The sequence below is a fragment of the Polypterus senegalus genome, chromosome 2 (assembly GCF_016835505.1).
Source record: "Polypterus senegalus isolate Bchr_013 chromosome 2, ASM1683550v1, whole genome shotgun sequence".
In the NCBI taxonomy this organism is placed as follows: domain Eukaryota; kingdom Metazoa; phylum Chordata; class Cladistia; order Polypteriformes; family Polypteridae; genus Polypterus; species Polypterus senegalus.
Window position 1 is genome coordinate 21,160,459 of NC_053155.1, and position 14,551 is coordinate 21,175,009.

The 14,551-nt window shown below is 48.5% G+C and overlaps 1 protein-coding gene across 2 annotated transcripts in view; it reads right to left on the reverse strand.

Moving 5' to 3' along the window:
• Positions 1-14,551, reverse strand: part of rcan1a (regulator of calcineurin 1a) — a 133,904-nt gene that overhangs the window by 23,050 nt on the left and 96,303 nt on the right. Inside the window, exon 1 of one of the 2 annotated variants that reach the window (XM_039743507.1) lies at positions 9,331-10,116. The exons of the other annotated variant lie outside the window; for it this stretch is intronic. Within the exon in view, the coding sequence (XP_039599441.1) occupies positions 9,331-9,417 (87 nt within the window). The 5' untranslated portion in view covers positions 9,418-10,116. Of the gene's footprint in view, positions 1-9,330; positions 10,117-14,551 lie in introns of those variants that run through there. 2 annotated transcript variants of the gene reach the window in all.

Below are 14,551 nucleotides of genomic sequence, written 5' to 3' on the forward strand. Positions count from 1 at the left end.
CTCTATCTAAAAGCCAGCTATTCCAAAATTCTACCTTGTATTTCATTATCCATATATCCATCCATTATCCAACCCGGTATAACCTAACTACAGGGTCATAGGGATCTGCTGGAGCCAATCCCAGCCAACACAGGGCGCAAGGCAGGAAACAAACCCTAGGCAGGGCGCCAGCCCACCACAGGGCACACACACTTATCCACACACCACTAGGGACAATTTAGGATCACCAATGCACCTAACCTGCATGTCTTTGGACTGTGGGAGGAAACCTACGCAGACACGAGGAGAACATGCAAACTCCACGCAGGGAGGACCCGGGAAGTGAACCCGGGCCTCCTAACTGCGAGGCGGCATAGCTACCCACTGTGCCACCCTGTATTTCATTAGGCATTTCATTTTCTGAACCCTCTTACTCTCACACAGGGTTGCACGGTACCACAGCCTACCCCTGCAGCATCAGACAAGACAGTTATGAATCACCATTGGCCACTCTATAAAATGAACATTATGCCCATAAGAGCTTCCACTGACTAATACCAGCATTTTGAAGAAACCTGTTTTCAAACCTCATCCTTTCTTTGCACATCTTCAAATTTCCCAGTTTCACCCTGCTAGTGGGCCCTTACCAAACTCAGCAGATGGCTACATGCCCATTAGCTACTCAAAGGGAACAGGCCAGGCATCAATACCTAAATTGTCAATGAATCACATGGTGTCACTGTGCCCAGCATTACACCTTCTCCAAGGCTGAAGGATTATTATTATGGATCACTGACTAAAACTGTGGACTCTGAAACACAAATTCAGCAATGAGTGATCTGAATTAGGCATGTGTACAACTGACTACCGATCAATTAACTCACGGTAGGAATTTAAACGAATCGATTAGATGCTTCATTTTAAATGTAGCCAATAAGTAACATTCAATGCAATATTTATGCCAGTTTCACTTGGAGACCTCCATCCAGATATTATTATTATTATTATTTGATGACAAAAGGAGCTGGCCATGTATACCCACTGACTGTTTGTGGTCCAAGATGCCAAAAGATTTGCCAAATCCAAATGCATTTTTTTAAAAATAGGACTAAACCTCCTATTTCTGATATTGATTGCTACCTTGTGCATTCAAATATTATGCACCCACTTAAACTTCTCTGAAGTCACTTCATACAGAAATCATCATTTTTTGCAAGAATTAACTATTTTTTTTTTTAACTCTTGCAACCTAACTTGTACTTGGTGCAGAATCCTAACACCGTACCTTATTGACTTGCCATTTGGTTAAGAGATTACACATCAACTCAAATAAAACTGAGACCTGTGAACATTGTACTCAGTCTTTACATCTTGTAGGTCCAGGGGCTAACCTATAAAGCTTTAACTACTGTATATATTAAGAGAGAAGGACAATGTCCCTGCTTTGCGCAGTATGCTTGCCGAGATAAGCTCCAGCTTCCCCACGAACCTGCTCAGGATAAGCAGGACTGGAAAATTGTTGAATGGATGGACAATGTTATCAAATGTCTGCACCAAAACAGTCCTGTCAAATAACTCCAGTAAGCAGAGTTCAGATGTCAGCATGATCTCCACCTCTGTGGAGTCTGTAAGTCACTGGGTATTCAAAGGGTCATTACTGTCACATGTACAAAGCCCACTATGTGTTAATCAACACATAGCACGTCACCACTCGCTGGCATGATTACAGAATACTGTATAATAGCCTTACCTTTATCATTTATACAGAAGTTACTTCCCACATTTCAAAGACTTTCTTAATGTGTGACATCTTAAATGACAACCTCAACTAGACAAAGTGCAAGTTGGGATCTGTATGTGTTGTCCGATTGACTGACATCCCTGCTAGGACTGGAGTCTGCCTTACCGAGACGGCCGGATAAACGGGCCTTCTAGACCTTGTGGCCCCCGGCCGGGGCTGGAGCCCGGCCGGGACACCCAGGAGGACGTGAGGAGGGCTTGTGCCTCCTCCAGACCGCGAGGGGGCGTCCGTCCTGGTTCTGTTGGGGGCCACGGGTTGAGGGCATGGAAGCCCTTCCCTGTAGGGGCCCGTGGTCACCGCCAGGCGGCGCCCCGATGCCGGTTTATCCCGTGCGGTTGCCGGTCGGGGCTGGAGCCCGGCCGACGCTTGAGGACCGGAGGAGGCGAGTGCCTCCTCCAGACAGAGTGGGGGCGTCCGTCCTGGTTAGGCAGGGGGCCTCGGGTACAGGGCTTTGAAGCCCAGCCCTGTAGGGACCCGTGGCCACCGCCAGGCGGCGCCCCGGTGCCTAATTATCCCGGGAGCCCGGCACTTCCGCCACACCAGGAAGTGCCGGGGAAGACTTTGTGTGGCACCCGGTGAGCTGCCAGGAAGACAGCCGACACTTCCGCCACGCTTGGGCGTGGCTAAGGACGGAACACCTGGGGCTCATCCGGGAGCCTTATTTAAGGGGCCGCCTCCCTCCAGTCATTGGTGGAAGTCGGGAGGAAGCGGACTGAGCTGGAGAGCGAGGACAGGAGGCGGCCAGGAAGCAAGGCACAGAACTGTGGGCCCTGGACTTTGGGGAAATCGGTGCAGAGGCACTGGGGTTGCGTGAGTGCACTAAACTTGTACATAGTGTAAATAAAGTGTGTTGGGTGCAAAATATGATGTCCGTCTGTCTGTGCCGGGGCCAGCGTTCACAGTGGCGTAGCCGGCAGGATGCTCCGCCTGGTTCAAGGCGGGGACCTGTGTTATTAAATCAAAAATATTCTGTGAACGGCCCGCGCAGCAGCGGACCCACACACTGGCGCGAGCGCCCGTGCTCAACCCGCGGGCGTTCGCTTCAGAAACCGCCACCGGACAGCGGAATTGCTTTCCCCGGGTGCGGAGGAGGACCCGACATCGCCGGAGCGCAGCGGGCTCCGAAAGTCGCGCTGTCGGGACGGACAGCCAGGCCGGCGCCGCTACATAGGCCACACCGGCGGGGGCCTCGGCATGACGGGATCCGGGAGGTAAGTGCCCTGCCCTGCAATCGCCGGCCCTCGGGTCGGTCTTACCTTCATTCCTACAGGGAGGGACGAACGGATCCGCGTCGTGGCAGGAGCACGCCGGGCCACGGGCTGTCGGCAGCGCGACGGCGGCAGCAAAGAAGGCTGCGGAGTCGGAGCCGCTGCGGCTCAAGGAATCGCCGCAACCACAACGCGGCGAAGAGGCACGTCTCCGCACTCGGAGCAGGGGAGGCAAGATGGCCGCGGGCCGGAAGTCCCGCCCGCTGACAGGCACGGGATTGGCGGTGTGTCTTGCGTGCCGCCGATGATTGGATAGAGGCGGCCCAAGGAACGCCAGTCTCGTGCCAAACCGAGACCCGATTGGGCCAGAGGGAGTGGCCCAGAGGAAGCAGCGTCGCGTGGAGCCGATCGACAGGTAAGCTCACCGGCGTCTGTCTCTCTCTCTCCACCAGCGGCTCAGCGTCTCGGAGGAATCCCTTCGGCCCGTCGAGCCGACTTTTGAGGAGATGCTGCGTGTTCTAGTCGCTCAGTGTGAGCAGCTGATGGAGAAGGCGGTCGCGTCGGGACTGACACCGCGTGAGACGGAGGAACGGCGCGGCGCTGGAACCGGAGGCAGGCAGAACACGGCGGGAGTGGTGAGTGTTGCCGTTCCCGTAAAGCAAGTGGGGGCGAACATGGCCGTGACTGTTTACAGGACGACCGGCTCCGAGTAGGCAACCTCCCGACAGCAGACGCCCGGTGCAGGCGGCTAGCGCGGCGAGGAGCTCGAATATGCAGGGGCTGGTAGGATCGGGGCTGCTGAGTGCCCTGGGTCCTAGCGCCCTGCGCTCCAAGCCTGCAGCTGTCTCCTGTCGCTCTGCCTGGACGCAGACGGGGCTGGATTTGAGCTTTCGCTGTGCTCAGACCCAGACCGTCAGCGCGTCCAAGAAAAGAAGGAGGAACCGAAGGGTGAATGCGGTTCCTCCGATAGGAGAGGACGCGGCGCTGGGTGCGCTAGTCCGGAGAAGGGCCGTCCTCTGGATGGACAGAGGAGATCCCCTGGGCGGCTGGGCGAGCTGCCTGCGAGCGGTGCGAGGCCGCAGCGGACGGGCATGGAACCTGCGGCGGAGGACTTCAGCAGGCAAGTTGGGGCTGTCGGAGGGGCAGGAGCACGGTCGATCACGGAGACCGACGGGCACTCGGGAGAGTGTCCTGGCTGTGCTTCTGGCCCTCTTTCCTTTTTCCACAGGGCCGAAGCCCGGCGCGCTGGGGACGGCGTCGTCAGGGACCTGCCCTCCTGAAACGGGCGCCCGCTGGAGGGCTCCCGCCGAGAGGCCAATAGTGTCCCAACTGCGGGGAACAGCGGGGCGAGAGCGGCGAGACCACAGGGGCGCGTTGCGCGGCGGGGTGCGAAGATGGATGTCCCAGGGTGCCGTGTTGGACCCTGGGACATAGTAGGACCCTCGCTGGGGACGTGCTGCCCTTTCGGGTTGTGCCGTTCGGACCCACGTGTCCTCGCTAGCGGTGGGGCACTGTGGCCCCGGCCGGGACGCCCAGGAGGGCGTGAGGAGGGCTTGTGCCTCCTCCAGACCGCGAGGGGTCCGTCCTGGTTCTGTTGGGGCCACGGGTTGAGGGCATGGAAGCCCTTCCTGTAGGGGCCCGTGGTCACCGCCAGGCGGCGCCCCGATGCCGGTTTATCCCGTGCGGTTGCCGGTCGGGGCTGGAGCCCGGCCGGGACGCGTTGAGGACCGGAGGAGGGCGAGTGCCTCCTCCAGACAGAGTGGGGGCGTCCGTCCTGGTTAGGCAGGGGCCTCGGGTACAGGGCTTTGAAGCCCAGCCCTGTAGGGACCCGTGGCCACCGCCAGGCGGCGCCCCGGTGCCTAATTATCCCGGGAGCCCGGCACTTCCGCCACACCAGGAAGCGCCGGGGGGAAGACTTTGTGTGGCACCCGGTGAGCTGCCAGGAAGACAGCCGACACTTCCGCCACGCTTGGGCGTGGCTAAGGACGGAACACCTGGGGCTCATCCGGGAGCCTTATTTAAGGGGCCGCCTCCCTCCAGTCATTGGGGGAAGTCGGGAGGAAGCGGACTGAGCTGGAGAGCGAGGACAGGAGGCGGCCAGGAAGCAAGGCACAGAACTGTGGGCCCTGGACTTTGGGGAAATCGGTGCAGAGGCACTGGGGTTGCGTGAGTGCACTAAACTTGTACATAGTGTAAATAAAGTGTGTTGGGTGCAAAATATGATGTCCGTCTGTCTGTGCCGGGGCCAGCGTTCACAACCTGTATGGATGGAATCCGTACGTCCCTCAACATGGCCATCCGTTTTTTGTATTCTTCTTTCAAACAAATTTTTACTTTGCTAGGCAGTGGAAAAAGTGAAAGATTTATTCTGGATGAAGGGAACACTCAGGTCCCAATCCAAGTGGGTTCATTGTGTTGGGGGTGGCAACGTGCTGTAATCAGCGCATGCTCCCAGCCTAGCTACTCTGTGGGAGTAGATTCATACCTGGTGGCATAGATCGTGGACTATCTTACAGACAGACCTCAGTATGTGTGTCTCGGGAAGTGCAGGTCTGACATTGTGGTCAGCAGCACAGGAGCGCCGCAGGGGACTGTACTTTCTCCGGTCCTGTTCAGCCAACATACATCGGACTTCCAATATAACTCGGAGTCCTGCCACGTGCAAAAGTATGCTGATGACATTGCTATCATGGGCTGCATCAGGAGTGGGCAGGAGGAGGAGTATAGGAACCTAATCAAGGACTTTGTTAAATGGTGCGACTCAAACCTCTTACACCTGAACACCATCAAAACCAAGGAGCTGGTGGTGGATTTTAGGAGGCCAAGGCTCCTCATGGACCCCGTGATCATCAGAGGTGACTGTGCAGAGGGTGCAGACCTATAAATACCTGGGAGTGCAACTGGATGACAAATTGGACTGGACTGCCAATACTGATGCTCTGTGTAAGAGAGGACAGAGCCGACTATACTTCTTAGAAGGCTGGCATCCTTCAACATCTGTAATAAGATGCTGCAGATATCCTACCAGACGGTTGTGGTGAGCGGCATCTTCTACGCGGTGGTGTGCTGGGGAGGCAACATAAAGAAGAAAGATGCCTCACACCTGGACAAACTGGTGAGGAACGCAGGCTTGGAGCTGGACAGTTTGACATCCGTGGCAGAGCGATGGGCGCTGAGCAGGCTCCTGTCAATCATGGAGAATCCACTGCATCCACTGAACAGGATCATCTCCAGACAGAGGAGCAGCTTCAGCGACAGACTGCTGTCACCGTCCTGCTCCACTAACAGACTGAGGAGACCCCACACTATGCGACTCTTTAATTCCACCTGGGGGTAAACGTTAACATTATACAAAGTTATTGTCTGTTATACCTGCATTGTTATCACTCTTTAATTTAATATTGTTTTTTATCAGTATGCTGCTGCTGGAGTATGGGAATTTCCCATTGGGATTAATAAAGTATCTATCTATCTAGCCAGTGTGACATCCTAATTCAACACTGGACTTTAAAATGGATCAGTCCAAGCCCCTGACCTCACTGTGTGATCTTCAGCAAATTCATAATGTGTCTGTGTTGCAATATTAAAAAATATCCAAGTTAAACAATTGTCATTTTTTCTGATCTTGTAAAGTCAGGTAAGGACAATAAACTGTTTTGCCATATTACAGAATATATTAAGAATTACTGCAATGTATCTTGGCAATGATCATTTAGACGATGTGTGTGTGCAACCCACCGGTGCTCTGTTCCTTCCTTGTGTCTGATGCATGCTGGGATAAGCACCAGCTTCCCCACAACCATGAGTGGGTTTGCAAAATGCATGGATGGATAACATCAAACGTCTGTCTCAAAACAAACCAGACAGTCAAGCATGTTCATGCCCAGTAGCTCCAGTAACTGGTGTTCAAATCTCAGCATGATCTCCACCTCTGTGGAGTCTGAACGTTTCTGGATATTCATAGGGTCTTTATTGTAACACGTACACAGGGCCCAGTGAAATTTTTACTTATATGCGCTGATCAACGTGGAATCCGTCACCAGTCTCTGGCGCCATGATTAGTGAGTATTGTATAATAACCTTCCCTTCATTATTTACACTCCTGTTTCTTCCTACATTTCAAAGACAAGTGTGACATGTTAAATACCAACATGAACTAGAAATGGCAAAATTACTGTATGTATGTGTATTCAGATAGACTGACATCTCTGCCAGGACTGGAGCCGTCTTGCCTCTAGAGCTAGAAGGATGAAGATTTCTTCTAGAACTGCAAGAATAAATGTATGCCATCTGTTCTTGCATATGGTAATACATTATGGTATCCTTTTGTCAAACAAATTATTACTTTGCTAGGCAGTGCTGCAAACTAATTTGCCCTCTGGATTTTAAACACTTAAAAGTTTAACATTTCTTTATTTAGCCATGCTTACACAAGAAAAAATGAAATTTGCCTTCTCGGTGGCAATTAATAACAGACAGAATGAAATAAAACAGACAAATAGAAACAAGAAAGGTTAAGGTAAGGCAGTTAGATAAAACATATTTACACCAAAAAAAACAAATTTACAGGATATAGATTAAAACCTTAATCATTATCTCTGATATTTCTTATTGAAAAGTCGTATGGCACTAAGAAGAATGGAGTTTTTGGAGCGATTTGTGTGGGTTTTCAAAGCGACTCTCCTTCCTGATTTACTGAAGTTTAGTTCTACATGTAATGGATGTGTGTCAACAGTTGAGATGATTTCCAGTTTCTTTAACATTGCCTTCGGACACACACTAGTCAAATCATCTACAGTACATCGGCCCCAATAACTTTAGCTGTATACTTCATAATCTGCTGGAGCTTTTTTGAGTTTTGGTTTGTCAGACTATCAAACCAGGCAATGAAACTGAAAGTGATCACAGACTGGATCAGACTGCGATAAGAGGACAACATGAGGTCCATGTCTACTTTAAATAGTTTGAGTTTATGGAGGAGAATTAAGCGCTGGTTGCATTTAGAGAATCATTTTCTTTGTATTTGTATTCCAGTTAAGATTGTTATCTAGGTAAGTTCCTAAGTATTTATATTCAGTCACTATTTCTACCTCCTCTCCCAGAACTGCAATGGGTGAACATACAGATTTCTGTCTCTTAAAATCAAATATCATTTTTTGGTCTTTTTTACATTCAGAGTAAGAGAGTTTTTATTGTGGCATTTACCATACAGTCCACTTGATTTAGATAGTGGTCCCCAGATATGCAATTTTATGAGCAGGGTGTCATCAGCATGCTTGATAATGGAACAGTAGTCATTTTTCTGTCTCAGGTCACTTGTGTACAGAGTAATGGTGATAAGATGCACCCCTGCGGCCTTCCTGTGTTTGAATGAATGAATATTGAAAAAGTGTCCTGTACTTTAACTGTCTGGGAACGATTTAAAAGAAAGTCCAATCCAAACTTGACCTCAGTGTGTGACCCTGAGAAAAAAAAAATGATGAAATCTGCCTGTGTTTCAAAATTAAACAGTATGTATGTAAACAACTGTCATCTTTTCAGATCTCGTAAGTCAGGTAAAGGCATCTGTGATGCATACGATAAGTAGTTTTGCCATCTTAATATGTTTAGAAGTACTGTAATGAATTGAAAATGACTTAATGGGTGTACTCGCAGGCAGTGTGGTGGTGCAACAAGCAGTTCAGGGTTTGCATGCATGGTTCTCCCTGCATGAACTTTGCATGTTGCAGGAAACCCTGTGTTTGTGTGGGTTTCCTCCAACATTACAAAGACATGCAGGTCAGGTGGACTTGTGATACTTAAGTGGCCTGTGTGTGTGTGTGTGTGTGTGTTCACCTTGTCCTGCCTTGCACCCTATGCTTGTCTCCCCACAACCCTGCTCAGGATAAATCAGGCTTGAAAAAAAATGAAGGGATGGATGTGTTCACCTTAAGATAGACTAGACCCCCTGTCTATGCACTGTTCCTGCTTTGTGCTCTCCGATTGCTGGGCTAGGCTCCTGCTGCCCCTTGACCTCTATACTGGATACATGAGTTGGATGGAAGTGGTACTGCAACGGCCCATAAAACTCAGCACCTTGTTCAATTTCTGTATGGAATCAGCATTTTCCTCTTATATTTATAAAGATCTCTTCTCAAGATAACTGGAAATTTCCCCAGGGTGGGCACGCATGCCCTATGCTGGACTTATGTCCTGTCCGTGACTGTTTCCCGCAAATGCATTTAACTGAAAGAATTAAAAGAATAAAACAAGTTGCTGCTTTAAAACTTGAACTCGTTTCAATGACACACACACAAACACACCACTCGCCGCAAATCCAGAACAAGTTTGTGAACTGCTTACTCTGATATCGGCCCTGAAGAAGACATCGTGATCCGCCGGGGATGCGATCAGGGACAAGCGATTACTCTTCAGGGTCTTCAGGTGCATGATGTCTTATCTATTCTTTCACAAAATTAAAAAAAAAAGCAAGCAATGTGGATTTTTTTTTCCAGGATGTAAAGACAACTGGGAAAAAGGAAAAATAATAAACTTTAATGAGTCAATCTTCAGCGCGGCTTCCGGTGAGAAAAAGCAAAACCAAAAAAAAAAAATCTTCCCCTCAAATGTTTTTAAAGTTGTCCGATTTAAATTCCTATCGAAATAGAATAGCGTAACCCGGAAATACAAAACATACAAGTCCGAAAGACCTTTGCTAAAAATGATCACACGTATAATAATCCACACCGAATCCTCCTTCAGCGGTCACCAAGCAGAAACACACAGGACGGCGAGATCTTCTTCACAGCGTACCGGCTCCAGTCCTTTATACGCCAATAAAAAATCCGCCTCCTCCTCCTCCTCCTCCTCCTCCTTCTTCTACTCGTCCTCTCCTGACCAGGCAGGTCGGCCTCTCGTCCGATGCCGTAAGGCGGGTCCCCGAGCTGCCGCCGTCGCCCCTCCCAGTCCACGCTCCTCGAAAGATAACCCGATGGGTGTGAGGATGATGTGTGCTGGAAAAAAAAGGTGATATCACCTACTGCACACCCGCTAATCACAGTGTTACTCTACTCTTTTTTTATATTTTGCCACTAAAGTGGAAAAAGCAAAACAGCTGAGGTCTGCAGAGAGGCAGCTGTGTTATCAACCGGCCGACCGACATACTTTCCATGAGTGCTAATTCCATTCATTTTTCCAGCCGCCCGCACGCACGCACGCACGCTCCCGCCCTTTCCCTGCCCTTTCTCGGGCGCTCGCTCACTCGCTCGCGCGCTCGACGCCACCCCACACTACGCATGCGCCTCGCTGCTGTCCAGCGTTGAGACGCACACACCGCACACGTGTTCTGCAAAGTGCACGCGCAACGAAAGGGCAAGGCTTCTTGAGATGGAAAATCTGACACAGCAAGAAACTGTGAAGAAACGCAAGAGCCAAAGCAAACAATCATTAGCCATCCGGTTCCTGCCAAGACAAGTCTTTTTTAAATTAGACCAGTCTTTAGATAAACCTATTCAGTCAGGGAGAAACAAGGGTCATACAGAGAACGGTTTATTCCTCGTATTTGGTCATTCACCTGTCTTTATGAAAGTGGGCAAAGTGCAAGACTTTGGATTTCCAAGCAATGCAGACTTGCACTCCACCTGTCATGTGATAAAGTAAGTTCCCCCCATGGGCATTATTGACCTTTCCAACATATTTCAACAGGCAGAATGTTAATCTTCATGTAAACAAGTACCAACACATAAAGGTGATATACTTGGAAAAAATGACACATACAATTAACATGGTGTTTGTCTTCTCATAACTAAAATGAACAAAAATGCAGACTTGTCATGTGGAAAAAGGTAAGACCAGCCCTACGTTTATCACCACTTCAAATTCATCAAATTATCTGCCTCATCATCTGGGGAAAAAGCTCAAGGCTTTGAATTTTGGCACCCATGGACTACCTGGCCAACAGACAGCAGTTTGTGAGGCTGACCATTCAGGAGGAGGACGTGATAGTGATGTAAAGCTAAAAGTCCCTGGCAGGCCATATAAACAACAAACTGGACTGGTCTGACAACACAGTGGAGCTTTACAAGATGGGTCAGAGCGGACTGGTCTTCCTAAGGAGACTCAGGTCTTTTAATGTGTGAAGCAAGCTGCTGAAAATGTTCTACCAGTCCACAGTAGCCAGTGTGGTGTTCTAAACTGCAGTCTCCTGGGGAAGCAACTTGAGCTCAAAAGAAGCACAATGCCTGAATAAACTTACCAGAAATGCCTGCTCCATCACAGGGCAAACTCTGGACACACTTTAAGCTGCTGTGGGAAAGAGGATGGTGGCAAAACTGGATACCTTCATGAAAAATCCCCTCCATCCCCTCCAGGAGGCTCTCTCTTGGACACAACGTCCAGACACGAGGTCCTGTCACACCCTCTGGAAATGACCCTCTATCTGCCGTAGGCCAGATGTTATGTGGGTGACCCCTTGGCCTGGTCCAGCCACTCGGGTCCCCAACAATAGGGATCTTGTGAGCCAGATCACCCTCTGGGAATCACGCCACATGGCTGTAGTGCCGTAACTGACGCTCTCTCACAATGCAGGTAATGTGCCTCATACAGGACTCCATGTGCAACTGCTCATTTAACACAAATGTCAAACCAGTGGTACCCAAGGATTCACCGAAGAGACACAGTACCGAAGGAGTCCAGTCTTCATCTCAGGTCACTGGATAGCGTCCATGTCTCACAACCATATAGCAAGACAATAAGCACCAGGACTCTAAAGACTTGGACCTTCATCCTTTTGCATAGATAGCGGGAGTGCCACACACCCCTTTCCAGTGACCTCATGACCTCTCATGCTCTCCGAATCCATCTACTGACTTTATAGGAAGAGTCGCCAGAGACATGAATGTCACTGCCGAGGTAAGTAAACCTCTCGACAAGGTCGACACTCTCTCCACAAAAAGACACACTGCTGATGGCTGTGCCCAAGATGTCATTAAAGGCCTGGATCTTGTTTTTTATCCAGGACACACATAAGCCCAGACACTCAGGCTCCTCGCTCAGTCTCTCGAGTTCCCCGATCAGAGCCTCCATTGACTCCGTGAAGATCACAGCATCATCGGCAAAGTCAAGATCCATGAATCTTTCTTCACCAACAGATGCCCCACAGCCCGCTGGACCCCATGATCCTTCCCATCACCCAGTCCATACAAGCATCGAACAGAGTAGGAGCAAGAACACATTCCCATGGGATTAGTAAAATTTAGTTATCTGATCTGATCTTATCTAAACTACATTACAATCAGGTGTTCCAGATTAGGGATTACTAACATCTAATCTAATCTACATTCGAATCAAGTTTTCCAGATTAGGTGCCAATGATTAGAACCTCTTTATGCAGTATGCAGGTGGTACCTGCCTTATTTAAACCAGGGTCTTAGTGTTCTCTTTGCTATCGACACATGTGGTGTTATCATACCAAGATCAAAAGAACACTCTAAGGCCCTCAGAAAGAAGGTTGGGGATGCATAAGAGTCTGGCAAGGGATTTCAAAAGGCTGCCAAATTATTTGAAGTCTGTCATTCCACTGAGGAAAGATTGAAAGAGCTGAGGCTTTACAGTTTAAGCAAAAGAAGATTTAAGAGGAGACCTGACTGAAATGTTCAAAATTCTAAAGGGAATTAGTCCAGTGGATTGAGGTGGTGACTTTAAAATGAGTTCATCAAGAACACAGGGACACAGTTGGAAACTTGTTAAAAGTAAAATTCGCACAAACATTAGAAAGTTTCCCTTTACACAGAGAGTGCCTGTGGAATAAGAGACGAGTAGTGTGGTAGACAGTAGGACTTTAGGGGCCTTAATGTTATTTTGGCAAGATTATGTGAATAAGATTGGCAAACTTTGTTGGGCTCAATGGTGTTTTTTGTGTCTAGAAACTTCAAATGGTCAAATAAATGCTTTAATGTTCTTGCAACAGTTGGTGTCAAAGTGTTATGCATCTGCAATCAGAAAGAGACTGCACAAATTAGAGGTGTGTCAGGTACGTAAATGTCAAAAAGCAAATTAGAGCAAGAGCATAGTTTGCCATTGAACAGCTAGGCAAAGACCAGGCCTTATAGAAAGAACAATGTGCTCTGGAGAGATGAATCAAAGGTAAGAGTTGTTTGACCCCAGTAACCCGTAGACATGTTTGGTACATTCAGGAGATGGCATTTTCGGGAGAGGAGCCTCATGCCAACTGTTGTGGCACAGTGGTGGAAATATTATATTTTGGGGTTGGTTGGCTGCCTTTGGGCCTGGAGAGCTTACAGTCATTGAGTCAACTATGGGTTCTGCGTCATATCACAGTGTGCGTGAGGAGAATGTGAGACCAGGCATTAGCAAGCAGAAACAGAACTAGAAATGGACCTTTCAACATGATAAATGATCTAAAGCACACAAGCAAATACACAGAGAAAAGGCTCAATAAGAAAAAAACAGAGGGTTGTGGATTTGCCTAGTAAAAGCATTTATTTGAATCCGATTCAAATGTTGTGGGGGATTTGAAATGAGCAATACCAACAAGAAAGTCCACAAACACCCTGCAGCTGAAGGAATTTTGTTCATGAAGGAGTGGTGAAAATATTCATCAAATTGATGCCGGAGTCTGGGTGGGCAGTTATGCAAAACACCTACAAGAAGTCATTACAGCTAAAGGGGGCAACATCAGCTTCTGAGGCCAAGGGTGGACGTACTAATTCACCAGAAATCACTACATCTGTTGATATTTCTGTTGCGTAAGTAGTTGAAAAGGCAAAGTTTGGTTGTGTTGTTATTCAAGTATATCACCTTTATCTGTGGGCACTGTTTGTTGAGGCACCCTGTCCAGGGTTTGTTCCTGCCTTGCACCCTATGCCAGCCAGGATAGGACCACATCCTCTGTGACCCTGTTTGGAAATGACTGTTTGATGAAGATTTACTGTTTTACTGTTCAAATATATTGAAAAAGTCAACAATTCCCATGGGGTGAACTTGAGTTTTCACATGACTGTATACAGTAGCAGACATGCCAGCCTCGAAGAACTGATTTCGGGGAGGTTTTCCTTGGGGCTCTGCAGATCAATAATGGGAGTATAATTAAATAAATAACTTTTGCATCTCTACTCCAATTAGAACTCTTTATTTTTAAACTTTCTTTATAACTTCACACAGCATGTTTAGCTGCCTTTAACTGATCCACAGTATTACTGAAAGGTTTGGACACATCCAGAAATGTTCATGTTCTTGGTAGAAATCAATACCTTTTCTTATCAAGATACCATTAAAGTGATTTAAAAATACACCACCCGTGACATTACCAGTGTTGCAGATGGCTATTACTACTTGAAATGACTGTTTTTTTTTTATTTTTTATTTCATTATTTATATATGAAGGGCGGCACGGTGGCGCAGTGGGTAGCGCTGCTGCCTCGCAGTAAGGAAACCTTCCCAGGTCCTTCCTGCGTGGAGTTTGCATGTTCTCTCCTGTGTCTGTGTTGGTTTCCTCCGGGTGCTCCAGTTTCCTCCCACAGTCCAAAGACGTGCAGGTTAGGTGCATTGGTGATCCTAAATTGTC